The sequence below is a fragment of the Oryctolagus cuniculus genome, chromosome 18, assembly GCF_051225735.1.
Source record: "Oryctolagus cuniculus isolate XC-2025 breed Fujian yellow rabbit chromosome 18, ASM5122573v1, whole genome shotgun sequence".
Taxonomy (NCBI): Eukaryota; Metazoa; Chordata; class Mammalia; order Lagomorpha; family Leporidae; genus Oryctolagus; species Oryctolagus cuniculus.
Window position 1 is genome coordinate 16,643,810 of NC_142884.1, and position 10,359 is coordinate 16,654,168.

Genomic DNA, 10,359 nt, shown 5'->3' on the forward strand with positions numbered 1-10,359 from the left:
CTGACACCCCACCCCCTCACACACACCCTGCTGGGAAACCTTTCTCAGAAAGCTTGGGCTCAGGAATAAAACCAGAGGGCAAGGCTGGAGGAGTCACTTCCATGCAGCCAGCCCAAGAGTGCCACACCTAAGACCAGACACCCCGAGGACGAGCCACCCTGAGGAAGACAACAATGACAGAGCAACAGGTGAGCTGAAGAGGCACAGCCTCCAGGGCCCTGAGTCACATAAAGGAAGGAATAGAGGAATGGGAGATTTCATGAGATGAGAACAAGAAGCTTTCTTTGTTGAATGTGCTACTGAGAGTTGTGGGTGTATGGAAGAGACACCTGGATTTGACACAAGAAAATGCATGCAGATCCTAGAGCACCATCTGGTTGTTTCTAATAGAGAGCTCCATTGAGATGGAATGAAGCAGTGAATCCTGAAATCCTCCTTGTACTGGATAAACTAAGGCAGGGAGAGTACAAATAATGGAACTCACATCTCACTGCTAGTGACAGGCAGAGTCAGGATTAGAATCTAAGTAGCCTGGCTCTTGCCCTTGCTCTTAATTGAGACCCTTCCTCAGCCTTGTCACAATACAGGGACCCCTGACCGTGATGGATGGAGATAAAGGGGTGCTTCAGTTTGCCTTCTGATCTCTAATCTGCTGTACCCAGCAAACGTGTAGGAGGGGAGCCGTCACCTGCCCTGGCCCCTCTCACCCACTCCCAATTCCCACAGCAGGTCCCATACACACGGAATGTGTCCTTGTGTATTGGTTCTTCAGTGACAATCAGAGGGACACCTGCCAACTCTTTCAGGTGAGTACTGTAAGGTCCAGGGGTGGGGGTGGAGGACCATTAGGGTAGAGGAGACTGTCAGAGCTGAGGGTCGCCTCACGTCTGAGTGAAGCTAACATCTTTCATTAGCATAGTGGTGGCAAAATGCGGGTGCAGATCCTGGAGACCCTAAGCCCCAGGTGTTGACCTGTAGTGGCTGAGCTGCAGGCAGAGCTTGGTTCTGGGAGAAGAAAGAGGTCCCTTAGAGGGATGGGGGTGGGGATGTAGATGTTTATCAAGGGCCATAGACTTTTCAGGGAATGGACAACCAACAGGCCCAGGTCAGTGGCTGTGGCTCATTTTTAGTCTTGGGCTAAGGGACAGAGTATCTCAGCACCCTGGCAGGATGAGCCAAAACAGCCCCACAGGGACAAGGACACAGCATACCTTCCTCTCACCATGGGGAAGAGGTAGGAAAGGCTCGGCACGTGTGTGGAGTGTGGGGTGTCACGGGGCGGGGGACCTGCCCAACACGCCATGTGCTTTGCCCTCAGGAAGGACCCACAGTTGCAGGTGGATTTCCACATGGGCACTAATGAGAGGTCTGACATCGCCTTCCATTTACGAGTGTACTTTGGCCACTGTGTGGTCATGAACAGCCTTCGGTGTGGGGGCTGGGACTGTGAGGTGAAATCCTCCCACATGCCCTTCATGGAGTGCAAACAGTTTGAACTGCGCATCTTGGTGCTACACAATGAGTACCAGGTGAGTGTGCCCAGGAGCACCTACTGCACCACCTGCCTGGGCTCCCTGGCCTGACCCCGGGAGTCCTTGGGGATCATCTCCCTCAGCCACTCCTGCCCCAAGCTATGAATCTCAGAGCTCCCTCTGCTTTTCCTGCCATCCTCAGTTGTTTTCCAATTCTGTCCAGGGTCAGGGTTGGCTCACAGGCTATCCTGCCCACCTATCTCCTCTGGCTTCTCCCTCAACCATTATTTCTAGTTATGCTGTTAGGTAAATATTCATATAGCTAAATGGTTAAAATAGGCACAGGAATAAAATTATTCTATCAGTCAAAAGTAAGTCATCTCACTCCTGAACCCCATCCCTCCTCCCAGAATAACCATTACTAGTTTCCTTTCCTTCCTTTCAGAGATAACCCATATCTACAGAAGCATGTTGTATAGCTTACACATATGTGTATATATATATGTGTGTGTGTGTGTGTGTGTGTGCTTGTGCACCTATGCCTATACATACACATGCTTTCATATATTTTTGAACATTTAATGGCACATGTTTCTCTTTTAACTGCACTTAGGAGCTAGAGTTTATTAGCTGTCAAAAAACATATCTTTTGGACAGCACTCTTCAAGACGATACTGCTGTGTATTTTAATGAGTGAAATAATATTCCAATAGAAGGATGATCAGAATTAGAACTGACCCTTTTTGATGGGCATTCAGATTCTTTCCAATAGTTTTCTTTCACAAATGACACTGCATTAAGGTTCTATACCATACTCTTCTCATTACCAACCTCACCATTCTTTAACATTTTGTTGATTCAGGAAGTGCACATTTCACATGCCTGTAAGCTATTAGAAGTTATATTTATTTTTTATTCCTATTTGAGAAGCAGAGCCAGACAGAGCCAAAGATCCCACCCACTGGTTCACTCCCCAGATGCCTGCAACAACCAGGGCTGGACGGAAACCAAAGGCAAGAGCTGGGAACTCAAGCCAAGTCTCCCATGTGGGTGGCAGGAACTCAATTACCTGAGCCATCACTGCTGCCTCCCAGGTCTGCAATCCCAGGAAGCTGGGGTCAGGAACTGGAGCCAGGTAGTAAACCCAGGCCTCTGACATGAGACATGGGCATCTCAACCAGTGTCTTGACCACTACACCATGCACCACCCCCAACATCTTCATTCTGAGCCACTGCACTACCCGAACCTTAAAGAACACCCAGGTTGCAGTCTCTACCACCAGCAGCCCAGAAGAGAAGCTGCACCATCAGCAGTAAATGCAGGGAAGGTTTGGGGACCTGAAGTTTACACATTCAATGAACCTGTAGTGAGCTCTACCCCTAGGGCTCGTGCTGTAGGAGACACAGGAAGTCAAGTCCCTGACCTCGGAGCTCTTCTAGGGTAGAGGGGAGGCTGCGCAAACACAGACAATCCACACAGAGTGGTAGAACTTCACCAGAGGAGTCAGCAGACTCAGAAAATTGTAAGCAATTGTCCAATGTAGTCACAAAAGTTGACCTATAAAAGAAGCATGTGAGGGTGGGTATTGAGGTGCAGCGGGTTAAGCCCAACTTGTGAAGCCTGCATTCCATATCATGGTGCCAATCCAGCTCCCTGCTAATGTGCCTGGGAGGCAGCGGATGATGGCCAGGTACTTGAGCTCCTGCCACTCATGTTGGAGACCTGGATGAAGTTCTTGGCTCCTGGCTGTGACCTGGCCCAGCCCCAGCTGTTGCAGGCATTTGGGGAGTGAACCAGAAGAAGGAAAATATCTCCTCTCTCTCTCTCTCTTTCTCTCTCTCTCTCTCTCTCCCTTCCTCCCTTCCTCCCTTTTCTCCCTTCCTCCCTCCTTCCCTCCCTATCCATCACTCTACCTTCAAATCAATAAACCTTTAAAACAAAAACATGTGTATTGGTTCTGATATGTGATTAGTAGCTTTTGGGTGGATAGTGTAAGTACATTTTCTTCCCTCCTGCAGGTAATGGTCAACGGCCAGCACTGTTACAGCTTTGCCCACCGAGTCCACCCCGGGTCTGTGAGGATGATGCAGGTGTGGAGAGATGTCTACCTGACCTCAGTGGACGTCTGCTAGAGATGGAGGCTTCCAGACTCCCCGTGATCAAGGAAGCCCTTTCTCTATGTGACCTGTGGATTCCCAAAGCTAGCACAATGATTCTTCCTCATCTTGTTATCTATATTTGCTCAATAAAACTTCACCAACTTAATAGGATGCATTTCTTGCTTTAGACTGGAAAGAAGTAAGCGGCCATTGCCAAGAGGGATGTGGGTTCCATGGGAAGAATTGAGGTATCAAAGAGAATAAATCTTTCTGTGACACAGAAAGTGAGTGTCAAGGTCACTGACTTACCAAGAGTACATGCCTTTGTAGGACTTATCATGGGTCAGACATTCTAAACCAAATCCCTGGCCGGCGCCATGGCTCACTAGGCTAATCCTCCTCCTGCGGCACTGGAACCCCAGGTTCTAGTCCCAGTTGGGGCGCCAGATTTGGTCCTGGTTGCTCCTCTTCCAGTCCAGCTCTCTGCTATGGCCTGGGAGGGCAGTGGAGGATGGCCCAAGTGCTTGGGTCCCTGCACTCACATGGGAGACCAGGAGGAACACCCAGCTCCTGGCTTCAGATTGGCGCATTGCCAGTCGTGGCAGCCATTGAGGGAGTGAACCAACGGAAGGAAAACCTTTCTCTCTGTCTCTCTCTGTCTATAACTCTCTCTGTCTCTCTCTCTCTCTCTCACTGTCTAACTCTGCCTGTCAATAAATAAATAAATAAACCGAATCCCTTACCCCACTCCAGAGAACTAAACTAAGATGTTAGGTAACTGTCTACAATATAGACAACTGATGGATGGGGAGCAGCTTCTTAATTTGAGGAAAATCAGATGAAGTTTCTTAATTCTTTTATTAATCCAAAGGATTTTTTGTATCAACAGTTTCAGCTTTGTGCAGGATGCATCAGAAAAAAAGAGGAGGGAGATGACCAAGTTTGCCCTTGAAATGCTCAGTCCATGCAATAGTTAGAGACCCCCAGAAGTTTGAGGATTTACCTCAAAGAATCCCTTTTTTTCTGGCTTCCAAGGAATTGCAATACTTTTCCAGTTTATGTGACAGAAACTTAGGCCCCATATTTGGAAATGAATTGTCACACGTATTGGCCAAGGAGTAAGCACAATTCATGCACATGGATGTGGTAACCGGACTGGCTCTGCTGTTGTTTCAGACAGGCACTACATCATCCCCCAGGAACACACTGGTTTCAAACAAGAAGTAGGGAGGATTTGGCAGAGCAGTTAAGGTACTGCTTGGGGCACCTGCATCCCTGATCAGAGTGCCTGGGTTTGCATTCTGACTCCACTCCTGATTCTGGGTTCTTGCTAATGCAGATGCTGTGAGGCAGCAGGTGGTGGATCAAGCCCTGGGTCCGTGCCACACACATGGAAGACCCAGGCTGAGTTCCAGCTTCCTGCTTTGACCTGGCCCAGTCCCAGCTATTGTGAGCATTTGAGGAAGTCGATCTGTGGAGGGAGATCTTTTTAATCTCTGTCTGTTCTCCCTCATTCTGCCTTTCAAATAAGTAAATAACTAAAAACATAGCAGGAATCAATGATCTTTGTCAGTCTGACCAGGTGACTGGACTCACAGGAATGCTGTGCCATGTGGCTTCAATAAGGCTGTGGCGAGGGGTTGAGTCTTCTAAAGGATCTGCTGGGCTTCCAGACAATGCTCACTCTTTGCTTGGAGTGTCTAGAACAGCTGGGACTGGCTGGTTCTCTCTCTCCATAGCCATGTGGGACTTCCTCAATTCATGCGGTCTATTATTTATTGGACTCAATGAATGGTGACCACCAGGGGGAGCCTTCCACAAGGCTAAGCAGAGAGTGCAAGGCATCATAGGACCCAGCTTTGGGTGTCACGGGTGTCACTTCTGCCATACTCTGCTGTAATACATACAGCCCAAATCAAGGGGAGTGGACACATAAGGATGCGGCAAGTGTATCTTGTGGCCAGTGTATGGGGGGAGGGTCAACCTTGGAGGCTAGTAACTTTTCTACTCTCAGGCTGCAATAACTTACACATTTCCCACATGTCAAAATATCAACCCCCTCTAAAGAAGTCCCCAAATTAATATAATTACAGTAACAGGTTCAGGATTGAAAGCTAGGATCTCATCATCTAAATCAGGATATGCAGTGAATTTAGTATAAATTCTCAGGTACAATTCCTCTCTATCTGTGCACTAAAGGACCAAGTCACCGCTATAATCACATCAAAAACATAAAACAAACAGACACAGGGAAAATGCATTTAATCTGCCCATTTTCAGAGGAGGAAACAAGAGGTGTTCAGCAGTCACTGGCCCACATCATTTGTTAAACCAGCTAGGAATGTGTCTATGCCACATGAGGTTCCACCCACATTCTTTTGGTTCTTGCCAAGAACGGTGGCCCCTTTCCTTCTAGAAGTGCTCTGATCATTTGTTTCTTATAGAATCTGGAGAACTCCTTGGCCGGAGCCGCGGCTCACTAGGCTAATCCTCCGCCTTGCGGTGCCGGCACACCGGGTTCTAGTCCCGGTCGGGGCGCCGGATTCTGTCCCGGTTGCCCCTCTTCCAGGCCAGCTCTCTGCTGTGGCCAGGGAGTGCAGTGGAGGATGGCCCAGGTGCTTGGGCCCTGCACCCCATGGGAGACCAGGAAAAGCACCTGGCTCCTGGTTCCTGCCATCGGATTAGCGCGGTGCGCCGGCCACAGCGCGCCGGCCGCGGCGGCCATTGGAGGGTGAACCAACGGCAAAAGGAAGACCTTTCTCTCTGTCTCTCTCTCTCACTGTCCACTCTGCCTGTCAAAAAAAAAAAAAAAGAATCTGGAGAACTCCTTAAGAGAAACAAGATATTATCCCAAAAAAAGACCAAGGAAGATTTCAAAAAACTTCTATGAAATGGCCTCTTTGTTCACAAAGACGTTCTTGGACATAACTTTTGAGCTTAGCCTCTCACCATATCCATTGCCACAGCCTGCTCCACTCTAACCTTCCTAATGGCTATGCCTCCTGCCTAAACTCCCCTGCCCCCGTGAGGTACCAACATATGGGTAATGATACACTTCTGTCTCTCCCTCTCACTGTCCATAACTCTACCTCTTAAATAAATAAATAAATAATATTTAAAGTATCTCTGGGAACTTCCCAACAATGTTCTCAATCCAGATTCCTGTTCTTTTCTTATAAAATAGGGCATTTATCAGGCTGGTGCCATGGCTCAATAGGCTAATCCTCCGCCTGCGGCACTGGCACACTGGGTTCTAGTCCCAGTCAGGGCAGCGGATTCTGTCCCGGTTGCCCCTCTTCCAGTCCAGTTCTCTGTTGTGGCCCGGGAGTACAATGGAGGATGGCCCAAGTCCTTGGATCCTGCACCCATGTGGGAGACCAGGAGAAGCACCTGGCTCCTGGCTTTGGATCAGCACGGTGCGCTGGCCACAGCGGCCATTGGGAGGGTGAAACAATGGTAAAGGAAGACCTTTCTCTCTGTCTCTCTCTCTCACTGTCCACTCTGCCTGTAAAAAAAAAAAATAGGGCATTTATCAATAAATAAAAGGTCATTCCTGGACACAAAAGGTTTCCTTTCTCAAAGGTTCTTGACTTCTCTTATGTCTTTTCTTCAAAAGAAAAGGTTTTGAGGACAGTGTTGTGGCACAGCAGGTTAAGCCACTTCCTGTATCGTAGGCATTCCATTAGGAGCACTCATTCAAATCCTGGCTGCTCCACTTCTGACCCAGCTCCCTGCTGATGAGCCTGGGAAAGCAGCAGAAGATGGCCAAGTACCTGGGCCCCTGTACCCACATGGGAGCCCGGATGGATTCTGGCTCCTGGCTTGGACTTGGCCCAGACTCACTTGAGGAGTGTACCAGAGAATGGAAGATCTCTTTCTCCCTGTGTATCTCCATCTCTGTGCAACTCTGCCTTTCAATAAATAAATCTTTTTTAAAAAAATAAATTCTGCTCTATAATGATACAAAGTCCCCAAGGCTATTTGACCTCTGTGGTGCTGTCCGTGGTGCTGACTAATGATGGGTCTGACCCTTGCTTCCAAGTGAGAAGGTACAGCAAAATAACAGGATTTTTGGCTCAAAATAACTATGATGAGCACAAATTTACCTGGAATTTTCTGAAGCAAAATTTATGAGTCATTTGACTTTTCTAGCAGACAGTCTTACACAACAGAACTAGACTTTTTACAACATTCCATATGTGAATCATTAAATAATTAGTATAATAGTCTACCTTTATTTCTCCTGTATTTAGGAAGAATCTGTTATAGAAGTTGCTCTTATATTCATTTTTACAAAACCACAAAGGGAAAACAGACTACACTCCACACAATGGTCTCACAAACTGTATATTAAGATAGATGGGAATCTCCTTATCCTTTCCCTCTCAAATGAGACACAACACTAATATACACCCCAACTGCCAGTATCTTCACCTGTGTCTTCAGATCTTCTTCTGGATCTATATAAATCCATGGCGTACTAGTCAGCTTTCTGTTACTACAATTAAATACCTGAGGCAGCTAACTTATAAAGAGAAAAGTTTATTTAGCTCACGGTTCTAAAGGTGCATAGTCCAATGTCATGTAGTCCCCACTGGTTTAGTCTCTGATGATGGCATCCTTGCTGGCAAAGCCCTAGAATGACACAGAACATCACATGGCAAGAGGTGAGAGTGTATGTGTCTGTCTGTGTCTCTCTATCGCCCCAAGCTGTAGTGGCCACCTGGGGAGTTAACAAGTTGATGGAAGATACACTGCTCTCTCTCACACTCTATGCCTTTCAAATAAGTGAATCGTCTTTATAATTGAAAAAAACTATAATGAAAGCCATAAATTGTGAAATATATCATGAATACAAAACACATATACCTGAAATTAAATAAAGCATACATGTACCCACCACCAAGCTTCAGAAATTATTTATTTGAAAATGCTTAGGAGGCCCTCCCCATTGCCTCTCACAGCCTGATCTTCCCAGGTGAATCCCACCGAATGTGCTTGTTGCTCACAGCTTTTATTTATAGTTTTACCATCTATCTATGTCTCCACAACAATTATAAAACTTGAGCCAGGATTGTGTGCAAAGGGTTAATCCTCTGCATGCAATGCTGGCATTCCCTGTGAGCAAGGGTTCAAATCCTGGCTGCTTCTTTCCATCCAGCTCCCTCCTAATATGCCTAGGAAAGAACAGAGGATGGCCTGAATACCCAGGCCCCTAATACCCATGTGAAAGACCAAGACGGAGTTCCTGGTGCCTAGCCCTAATGGTTATGGCCATCTGGGGAGTGAACCAGTGGGTGAAAGATTCTCTCTCTCTCTCTCTCTGCCTTTCAGATAAATAAATATTTTTTAAAGATTTATTTATTTATTAGAAAGTCAGAGTTACACAGAGAGGAAAGGCAGAGAGAGAGAGAGAGGAGAGAGAGGAGGGAGGGAGGGAGAGAGAGAGAGAGAGAGAGAGAGAGAGAGAGGGAGAGAGAGGGAGAGAGAGAGAGAGAGAGAGAGAGAGAGAGAGAGAAAGAAAGAAAGAAAGAAAGAAAGAAAGAAAGAAAGAAAGAAAGAAAGAAAGAAAGAAAGAAAGAAAGAAAGAAAGTCTTCTAGCCGATGGTTCACTCCCCAATTGGCCACAATGGCTGGAGCTGCACCAATCCGAAGCCAGGAGCCAGGAGCTTCTTCCGGGTCTCCCACATGGGTGCAGGTGCCCAAGGACTTGGGCCATCTTCTACCGCTTCCCAGGCCATAGTAGAGAGTTGGATTGGAAGTGGAGCAGCCGGGTCTTGAACCGGCACCCATATGGGATGCCGGTGCTTCAGGCCAGGGCGTTAACATGCTGTGCCACAGCGCTGGCCCCATAAACAAATATTTTTAAAAAATATATACAAATGGGGCAGCGCCGCGGCTCACTTGGTTAATCCTCTGCCTGTGGCGCCGGCACCCCAGGTTCTAGTCCTGGTTGGGGCACCGGATTCTGTCCTGGTTGCTCCTCTTCCAGTCCAGCTCTCTGCTGTGGTCCAGAAGTGCAGTGGAGGATGGCCCAAGTGTTTGGGCCCTGCACCTGCATGGGAGACCAGGAGGAAGCACCTGGCTCCTGGCTTCAGATCAGCGCAGTGCGCCGGCTGGGGGGTGAACCAACGGAAGGAAGACCTTTCTCTTTGTCTCTGTCTCTCACTCTCACTGTATCTCTCTCTCTCTCTCACTGTCTAACTCTGCCTGGCCAAAAATAAATAAATAAATAAACAAACAAACAAACACAAATGGAAAGAATGGGAGACACTTGGACTAGTGGTTAATTTACCACTTGGGAATGCCCTCATTCCACATCAGAGTCTGGTTTGAGTCCCAGCTCCTTCACTTCCAATTCTAGCTTCCTGCTAACATGCCTCTGTGAGCCAGTGGATTCCTGCCACCAATGTGGGAGATCGGGGTACATTGCTTGGCTCCCAGCTTTAGCCTGGCCCAGCACAGGTTATGTTAGGCATTTGTGGGGTGAGCCAGAAGATGGGAATTCTAGGTGTCTGTGTGTGCATGTGTGCATGCACCATGCCTTCCAAATAAAATGAAAATAACTATGAAGAGTGCTTTATATTTATCACAGGGACACCGACACTGCTCTTGGACAACCAGTGTGATGCGAGCCATTGAGAATAAGCCCACAGGGGATACCCAGGGGTCGCTACTGTGCAGAAACCCTGCATGGAAGGAAGGGACTCCATTCGGTGCCTACAGTGGCCAAAAGACTTCTGCTGTCAATCCCCACAGAACCTAAGAAGGAAGCCTCAAACAGTTG

The 10,359-nt window shown here is 47.6% G+C and overlaps 2 protein-coding genes across 5 annotated transcripts in view; one reads left to right on the forward strand and one right to left on the reverse strand.

Annotated features, from left to right (window-relative positions):
• Positions 1-10,359, reverse strand: part of LEUTX (leucine twenty homeobox) — a 47,216-nt gene that overhangs the window by 15,115 nt on the left and 21,742 nt on the right. For 3 of the 4 annotated variants that reach the window (XR_016224868.1, XM_070062222.2, XM_089319407.1), the window contains one exon: positions 8,128-8,207. The exons of the other annotated variant lie outside the window; for it this stretch is intronic. The gene's annotated coding sequence lies outside the window, so the exon portion shown is untranslated. The remainder of the gene's footprint in view (positions 1-8,127; positions 8,208-10,359) is intronic. 4 annotated transcript variants of the gene reach the window in all.
• On the forward strand, positions 174-3,605 carry LOC100338892 (galectin-10). Its single transcript, XM_002711461.6, has 4 exons — positions 174-188; positions 730-806; positions 1,319-1,529; positions 3,492-3,605. Exons 1-4 carry the CDS (start codon positions 174-176, stop codon positions 3,603-3,605), a joined length of 417 nt encoding a protein of 138 aa, XP_002711507.1.

What these genes read in the sequence shown, in the direction of transcription:
- LOC100338892 (XM_002711461.6), top strand. An exon ending in ACACCTGCCAACTCTTTCAG is followed by an intron (nt 807 to 1,318) that starts GTGAGTACTGTA and finishes CTTTGCCCTCAG; the next exon opens with GAAGGACCCACAGTTGCAGG. An exon ending in TGCTACACAATGAGTACCAG is followed by an intron (nt 1,530 to 3,491) that starts GTGAGTGTGCCC and finishes TCCCTCCTGCAG; the next exon opens with GTAATGGTCAACGGCCAGCA.